Genomic DNA, 9,445 nt, shown 5'->3' on the forward strand with positions numbered 1-9,445 from the left:
ATAGTGCGTGGATCCAAGACGTTGCTTCCTAACATGACCCAGGAGTAGACTGTTGATATTAATGATAGGATATCAGAGTTTGGAGCCTGTAGGAACTGAAGGACACTGAGATTAAGAAACTCTATATTATTTATCGCTAAGCAGTGTCTGGAATCCAGATTTCTTTTCAATATGCCATACTAGTGACAACAGTTTAAAGATACTACATATAGCATACATTTCCAACTTTCAGAGAAGGAGAATACTGTGAAATACATTCATAAAACAATTTTGAAGATAGTGTTATTTTTCCTTATTGAAAAATCTCATGAAGATTATGTAGTGCCTTATTTCTATTGAATGAATTATTTTATGTAAATTACTATGAGTATAGCATTTCAGAAATGAATAAGATGCTTTCAGAACATCAGTTATGAGGACAAATTATGCTCTCTTTTGGAGAGAGGATGAGCTTATAAATAAATCCTTGCAAAGTGACTTTAGCCGCCTCCAAATTTCTCTGTGCCTCTTCAGGGTGATAAACAATAAAAGAAAGAGAGAAAATGGTAGAGTCAAAAATTCTTAAATGACATAAATTCCTCTAAAGTCAATTAGAATATTTACTGAACTTTTGCTGTTTACAGAAAAGTAGATACAGCCCTTTGAAAACACACATGACAACAACTTACAAAGCACAAACCATATTATAAATCTAAGGTTTTACAATAGAAGTGTCTTTGAAAAAAAGTTACGGTATTCTGTTTCTTCCTTTCTAGCATGAGATATGTTTTAATATATTTTGAAGGAGTGACCACTTTTTAGAAACCATTTTGTTTATTCTACTTTCATTTTAACATACATAAAAGCAGGTTATGATTGTACTGGATACAAAAGACAAACAAATAAACACACGTTATTGCACTTAGAAAATACTTCTCATGAAGTATTGCACATGATAGAATAGATCAGGAAAGGAGAATAGATCAGGAAAGGCACAAGGTTATAAACAGATAGGACTAGCATTATTCCAGATTTGAACAATACAGACTTTTTCCTGATAGAGATTTGCCACATCACATATTGCACATTTTCCAACACTTTTATGTGTTTTACAAATATTCCTCATATTCTTTGTTTTTGTCCTTATCTCTGTAAAACACTGTGTATAAGGCAATAAATTATGTACCACTGAAAAAGACAAGTCTACGCTGAAGAAGTGAAAAAAAAAAGACCGGCGTAAATATATGATCACCCCATTCTTTGGGGGGCAAATGACAAAGTAACTTGACAAACTTCTTTAAAAAGAGAGAAACATTACAAAGCTTCATTTCATAAGCATTTGCCCGTTGATAAATGTCCTCTGAGTTCAAGAAAAATGCATTTAGACTAAATACCTCTGTTGCCAGTTAAAATTTCCTCTGTTTACATTCAGCTTTTAATACTACTATTTAATTCCTTCATCCAGTGCAAATGCATGAAGGGCACACGTTGTTCACAGTCATTCAACAATAAATAATAACTCTAAACTTAGTTACCTTATTATTTCTGAATTAAAAAAATATAAAGTGCATTCAAAAGCTTTGAAGTCATTTTTCTCATTCTTGGACAAAATTAGTCAACCTGTAACATTTTCAGCTCGTGGCAGAAGTATTCCACAGTGCAGATATTCCTGGAATTTTTCTCCCTTTTTTCCACAGTCTTGTTTGGAAGAAAATTTCCAAGATAGTAAAAAGTTTTTTTCACAAAGTCTTTCTGGGAAACTTCTGACCATAGAGTGCCATTCGTCAACACACATTTCCTTGAGTTCCATGATAGAATAGTATATAAGCAAATATGATTCCTCTTTAGTTGGAGGGTTTGCTACATATCCAGTGTAAATTCTTTTCACATTCTGTGCTGCTGACCTCTGTGCTGTTCAGAAATGCACAGTTCTCAGAGCCTGTAAGGTTGAACCTGTCAACAATAAAGAAACCAGAATTATTGTCAGTTTATCACTTCCGTTCAGTTACATGAGAATCAGCTTTGTGGTGGTGGAGGTGGTGGTTTCTGCTTTTTTTTTTTCTTAGTAAGAATGCATGAGGCCAGTGTGCCAATCAAATGATCACAGAGTAATCTGCAGAGACAGTAGACAAAGACCCAAAAGAATAGTATGTGGTGAGAAGATACAAAATTAAGAGTAGACGTCTCCATTTGTTTGCTTGGTGTGTCACCACAGGAGTGACTCGTTCATTTTTGAGTTCACACACCATTCCCAGAAAGTATAAACATTCAACAGTCATGTGTACTAGCGCATAGAGTTTTAGAGGGTAACAGTCCCTGGTGCCCATTTGTGGGTGTGAAACATACCAAGGATTCCTTTTCTAGAGATTTAAACTAATTTTCTGTATCTTTAATTTTCATAAAACTATTTAGGGAGCTAGAAATTGTTTCAAGTCTGGGTTTTCAGATGACAAAGATTAACACTAAACTTATACGATGTCCTTCAAACTTTAAAATGTACAGGTAATGGCCATAAAGTCAGCATCTTTAATTCTGGGGCAGGTTTTCTCTCAGATCCATAGAAGCTTCTAATTAGGTATTGAAAATACTGTTCTTTATCTCTGTGGAGAGGAGAACTGGCAAAGCAAAAAGGAATTACTAGCTTGTCAATAAAATATAAATATGAGATTGGAAATGTTGGATTTTTTTCCCATCATCATATTTATACCTGGAATATTTCTGAGTTTTATTCCACTCAAATTTGCTGAGATCGAGTTACTAAGAAGCATTTATCGTATGAATTCCAAGCAGATAAAAAGAAAAAAATGATAATATTAAAGCCCTTCTTTAAAGAAGTCCGTAGAGTATAACATACAAAAGAGATTGTTAAAGTTCTGCTTATAAAGAGCTCAATCTTCATGTAGAATAGTACTTCTAAAGGAAAAAAGGAAAGTGGTTCCCTTGAGCTGCCATCCTGGGGAGGATAAAGAGATATCTTGAAACTCACCAGTTATTAAATTTTTTGCCATTTGACCATTTCCACATCTGGTCAGCTTCATTTTTCAGCCCAATCCAGTGTTCAGTTCTACCCACATGTTGTTTTAAAAAGATCTTGAAGAAAGCACAAAGGAACTGTATGTTAAACCACCCCTCCTGATAAGTATGTAATAAATCTTGTTTCTTAAATCTGCAACTCGTAGGCATGATAGCTAAGCTGATTATTTACTAGTTCTATGTAGGTTCAGCTCATGTGGATTTTTGGCCTTTGAGGCTAAACAAATCACATTTAAAGACTAAATTGAACTCTCATTTTGACCTCAGACTGATCATGTGGCTTTCTGTGACTAAATTTTCCTGGGTGAGAGACAGATACAATGTCTTCCCTTAGAAGGAAACCACAGAGTAGCTATATAAAATAGAATAGCAATATCTTATGGAATTGTTTTTGAATACTATCTTACCATGTCCTCTTCAGAATCAATGACAGCAAGAGTGGCACCATGTTTGGAGCAAAAGTTTTGGGCCAAAGTCCAGTTCCTTGTTTTCTTGGAAATAAGATAGCATTTCCCCTGGTATACTATCCAATCATCTGAGCAAGAAGAAACGTGGGTGTTTGGTGACACCGAGGACATATATTGGCCTGGACAGTTGTACTGGCCCACTGTGAACAAGAAAAGTGTTTGTTTTAGTAACACAAGAAACCAAATACCCACAGTGTGCAAAACTAGTTCAGGGGATGCTGTGCTGTGCTGGGTGATAAACGAAGAGAGGAAAGAAGGTGAATTCTTTTTTTTTTTTTTTAATGAATTCTTTTAAAAAAAAAATTTTGTTGAAGTATAGTTGACGAGAGATGTTATATTAGTTTCGGGTGTACAACATGGTGATTCAAAATTTTTATACGTTATATATGCTCCATTTAAAATTATAAAAAAGGAAGGTGAATTTTGGAAAGAGTAATAAGAAGGCAGTTTCTCACTTTATCTGATCTCTCATTGTGCCTAATCATCATGGTACTAGGTATAAGAAATAAGAGGGAGTCACTTTGGTCAGAAAGTGGAGGGTAAATTTTAAAATCTTGAAAATAGTCTTTGGACTAGAAAGGCTAAAATACATTAAACTTCCAAGTAAGCTTTTGTATCTGAATGCAGATGGGGAAGAATTTGAAGACATAGTATATACAGACCTATACTGGAAGGTAGAGGAGAGAATACTTTGCAGAGGAGCAATTCAGAATACACAAAAATTTATGTTTGGGGATGTATCATAAAACTGTAAAATTTCATGTTTGTATAAGACACAAATGTATCTTGGTATAGCTGTATGTTTCGAATACCATAACACAACTGACTCTCTGGGAGCTTCTAGATATATTCTATATCTATATCTATATTCTGTTCCTTTTGAGATAAGAGACTGACCAATTCCTGATTAATCTATGGCTTAGGTATTATTTTTTTCATCAACAATGAACGTGCAGCCCACATTTTTCCAGTTAAACGTCTATATATTTAGAATCTAAATCGGCCCCTTTTATTCCAGATTTAAACATCTGCTCACATGTAATTTTCTCCCACAGTATTGTATAAATCATAAGAACTTTTAATATTTCTAAAGCACTAGAAAACTAAACAAAAGTATTGCATCAATTATTCAAGGAATGTGGAATCATATTTAGCATTTCCTAGGAAATTGATCATGTATGAAAAATGAGATTGTCCTAAATTAATCAGAACTTTTGATGAATTCATGAAGTGCAGACCCACCTGATAAAGCAATGAGAGCTATGATTAGAGTGGTGATGAAGACCACGTTCACTACAGCACATGGGATGGGAACTTGAATGGACCCTTCATGATATGCCGCAAAATGAAGCCTGGTGGCATTATCTGAAGAGAGAAAGTAGATGATGAATTCAAGCAGGCTACAGAAGTAAGAAAGAGACATTTGATTTTCTCTTGAGGCATTTAAAATAAAAAAATAGCTATGTGTCTCCCTATCTTCTTATATGAAATTTATAAGTTAATTTCCCTCAAGTGTTGAGTGAATTTGGATAGTTTATTTTTGGCTAGAAATAAAACAATCCAGTCACAATAATGATATCATAAAATATCTCCCCCAAATACGTACTCAGTAGCTATGAAAATTCTAAATATATCATAATTGTATTGTTTTAATCATAATAAGAACATTTAGTAAATATCTGATTACCCTAGAAGACATATAAAAAGAACATCCTATGTACAATCCCTTAAATTCTTCGTAGTTACTGTTTAAGGGAGATGGTATAAATGGGTATAAATGTGGGTGATATAATAAAAAATGTTGAATTGATATAAAAATATATACAACTGGAATGACTAAAAATTAAAAAAAAAGATGGATGGTAATTTTTTGTGAATTTGGTAGATGTGAAGCATTGAAATTTCCATATTTTACTGAATGGGAGAGTAGAATGGAAAAAAATACTTTGGAAAACTATTTCTTACATAATTAAATATACACTTATCCTATGATCCAGAAACTCTACTCCTATTATTTTCTCAAGAGAAATGAAAATACATCTTCAAAATGTTTTATATAAGAACGTTCAGAGCAACTTTATTCTTAACAACCAAATCCTAGAAATAAACCAAGTATCCATCAACAGGAAAATGGATAAACAAATTATGGTATACCCATACAAGAAATTCTACTCAGAAATTAAAAAATTGGAACAACTGATGCATGCAACAAAATGGATGAATCGCAAAAAAAAATGTTGAGCAAAAAAAATCCAGCCACAATTATATACTGTATATATTCATTTATGTGACATTCAGGAATAGCTGAACTAAACTTGATGATAGAAATGAGAAAAGTGATTGCTTTTATGTGTTGGAAAATTAATTTGACTGGAAAGGAACACAGGGAAACTTTCTGGGGTGATGGAAAATGCCAAATGATGGTTGGAGTTGTAGTTATAACTCATTAAACTGTATATGTATGATCTGTGCATACACTGTATGTCAATTTTACCTCATTTAAAAATAACAGGTGACTGAAAAATAAGATGTTTGAATTTTCCAAGAGAAGTTAAAATAATAGAGGAAATTTAACAGTACTATAGACTAAATATTGGGTAGAAATAGATTTTTTCATTTATCCTTTGTATAATGCTAAAACCAAGTAAAAGTTTTATTTCATCAATGAGAAATATTTTTGTGGAAGGATTTAGAATATGAATATGATGTGAATGATGATTCTTAGTTACCAAAAAACACCCACCACCAACAACAACAAAGCTAGAAAGATATCTGTTCTAGATTAGAAATAAATAATTGAGAAAGGAGAGAGGGGAATTTTGTGACTCAGAGTTTGAATTTGATTTTTGCTAGGATGAGCTATCAGGATATTTAAAATTCGGCCTCACAGGAAATATATAGATCCCTATTATGCTCTCAAAAACTGAAATGTAAAATAACTACTTGAATGATATTAAAACTTACCATGAAAGATAGTCTCAATATGCAAAAATATCCTATTTTTCAGTATGGGTGGCTTTCATAATTAAAAGGATGTCTATACAGACACAACTTGAAATTCGTGTATTTTTTTTCCTTAAAGCCTTTCTTTAAGGTTAAACTAGGCAAAGAGATGCTGCTTTCTTTCACAGTAATTTTGCTATGTAATGGATGTCAGCATCAACTGTTGCTTCTTCTGAGGATTGTTTCTCCCAGTATAGATCTGCATTCAGGTTTTGCAAGAGAAGGCTTTACTTCACTCCCATCTGGTTCTATTTCTCTCAGCTTCTTAAAGCAAACCTTCCTTTTTTCACCAGCATACAACTGTCACCGGAAGCAGCCTTTCGTAGCTAGGGTAGCAAGTTCAGAGCTCTCTGTCTAGTTTCACTTCTTACCACGTGAGACTCGATCATAGGGTTCAAACTCAATGCAGGAACAGCTCTGGCTCTTCAGCAAGTGCCAACACATCCAAGTAACTCATGGACGCCAGAGCCCATTGGCTTATCCACTGGACTCACTCTATTGGCTTATCCAGTGGGTAAGCTATGGAGATGATTCTCAGACTGTACTTTATATCCATTAGTGAGGGCTATTGTTACTCACAGTTTGACTTATCACCTAGGTAAGAAAACACTCCCCTAAGAGCATACTTCTGCTCGGATTACAAGCCCTGTCCATTAATGGAGAAATTGAAAACAAATCCACTAGTACATATTGAATCACCAAGGGTGGTGCTCAATAATTGTTTATACTAATGAAGCAAGTACAAATAGCAGCGTAGACTAAACATTCATAAATTAAATATTCAACAGAAAATTGGAATGATCTCAGGAAAAGTTAAGAATTACTACAATAGCTCCTTCTTCTTTCAACTATGCTGTTTATTGAGTGGTTTTACTCTTAAATATATTTTTTCTTTTGGGGCAGCTCAGCTGAGCCATCAAGTTATGGCTATCTGGTTACCAAAAAATTTTTGTGGCTTGTACGTGTTATCCACACTTGATTTTGTGTTCTTAAGTGAAAGATGGGTTTATCAGAGGTAATGAATGCTTTTCTAAAGCAAACCAGTCTAGTAGACCCATACTCAGAAAACAATCCCTTCCTCTAGATTTTTTTAGCTCTGCTGTTCATAACACATTCTTTGTTACTGGTTAGGTTTGCTTACAAGTAAACTCTAGTTCCTACATGCTGGTGCTTGGGGCACCTCATTAATTAGAGAGGAAGAGAGAGAGAAATGAAACCAATCAAGAAAGCCTCACCAAAACAAATTATTGTAAAACAGTGGGACAATCCTGGTAATCGAAAATGAAAGGTCTGAGGACAGAATAGACAAATAGAAAAGAAGAAAAAGCATATAGCAAAGATGATCATGTTTTGATGAAAAATAAAAGAAAGGAAGAAAAACATCTGATTCATGTAGAATTTGAAGCCCACGATTAGAAGGGTGAAATAGAAGAGCGAAATGGAGGAAAAGAGTTCCATAAAGAATATAGAAGATTTCATTTTCAAGAATTCTTTCATGACTTTCTCCTAATAAGTTACCATTGGGCACTGTAAATGTTCAGATGTTTATATGGATATTCTCTCAAAAATTAGAAACCTTTGTTCCCAGCAACTGGAGGATGCTGTCTTGAGAACACCAGAGAAGGCCCACCCAGAAAGCACAAAATGGTACAAGGTAAAGGCAATCAAGAATGTAATTGTTTATGTGGAAAACAGAGTTTTCCATAAAGAGAGTCAGTGCTTCCTATAGGATGGATATGGGAAAATGATGGCCAGTTCACTGGGCTAGGGCAGTGAGGTTTCTAATTAAATATGAAAAATTGAGATGATATAAACTAAAACAAAGAAACAAACCTTTAGAGAGCTTCTGAAATTCACCCTTGTGATTTCCTCTCAAGTTTCAATTTGTCTTCTCATAGAAAAAGAAATATTTACTTCTTCCCCATTTTCTCCTTTATTCCAACTGAAATAGAATGTAACCAAGTTCTTCAAAAGACAAGCTTCATTTTCCCCCTAACTACCGTTATATATCATAGATAGATAGATAGGTAGGTAGATAGATATAAATATAGATATATTGATAGATGCTACCAGTATATGAGGAGTAAGACCTGACTTACTTTGTTGTGCTCTTTTCAGATGCAAGGAGCTGGTTTCTGTTGCAGAACAATCTTCAGAATTCATCTTTATCCTCGTCACGATCCCTTGGTTAATCGCAGGTCAAGCCAGTCTGCAGTGAGTCTTTGCTGGAGCTCTTGTTCAGTCTCTGAGTCTCTGAGATATCTTAGCATTTATATTCAGTTACATTGTCTCCACCCACTTCCTCTCACCTCCGGATCTTTCAGCTACTCCTGTCCTCTTTAATTCATGCTCTAGTGGCCCAAACAGTTTACAATGCGGTGTTGTGGTGAGCTACGGGTTTTCCCTGCTGTCTGAAACGTGCTTTCTCACAATTGTAGGTGCAGCGTGAAGAGACAAGCGCGGTTTTCCCAGAATCCGAGATATCCTTTCTTAAATTTGTAGAAAACAAATAATTTAGGAAACAGAATATCTAAGCAAAGAATTAAAAGTTAGGGATTCCTATCTTTGAGATGGAAATAATGTGGGGAGGAATATATCCCTGGAATCCCATTCATTCATATAATCATATACTTAACAACTATTGTTTTATTGAACATCTACTATGAACTTGACACTGTCTGGGGTTAGAGGATTTATTGTTGAATACGAAAGTTACCACCTCTATTCTCATGGATCTTTCTCCAGTCTGGAAGGGTTTAACTTAGCAAGCTATAAACTGGCTTCCAGAAATGTGTCATTCGATTCTTCCCTGGGGACTAGTTTTTCAAAGTATCATTTAGTCAGTAGCTGGTTTAATGGAGGAAATAGACCTTGTGGCTGGTACTTCCTTTCTATGCTCTAAAATTGTTTATCTTAAATGATCTGTTTCATTTATCTCCTGTTAATTTTCATGTCATATTTTA

General features: G+C 34.4%; 1 protein-coding gene across 1 annotated transcript; it reads right to left on the reverse strand.

Annotated features, from left to right (window-relative positions):
* Positions 1–1,823: 1,823 nt before the first annotated feature.
* On the reverse strand, positions 1,824–8,708 carry CD69 (CD69 molecule; the record flags this gene model as incomplete). Its single annotated transcript, XM_082665227.1, has 5 exons — positions 8,582–8,708; positions 4,722–4,844; positions 3,420–3,619; positions 2,966–3,069; positions 1,824–1,932 (listed from the first exon to the last, which is right to left on the reverse strand). The coding sequence occupies exons 1-5, from the start codon at positions 8,643–8,645 to the stop codon at positions 1,824–1,826; spliced, it is 600 nt and encodes a 199-aa protein (XP_082521353.1). The 5' UTR covers positions 8,646–8,708.
* Positions 8,709–9,445: the final 737 nt, after the last annotated feature.

Source organism: Grampus griseus (assembly GCF_964374135.1).
Source record: "Grampus griseus genome assembly, chromosome: 11".
Classification (NCBI taxonomy): Eukaryota; Metazoa; Chordata; class Mammalia; order Artiodactyla; family Delphinidae; genus Grampus; species Grampus griseus.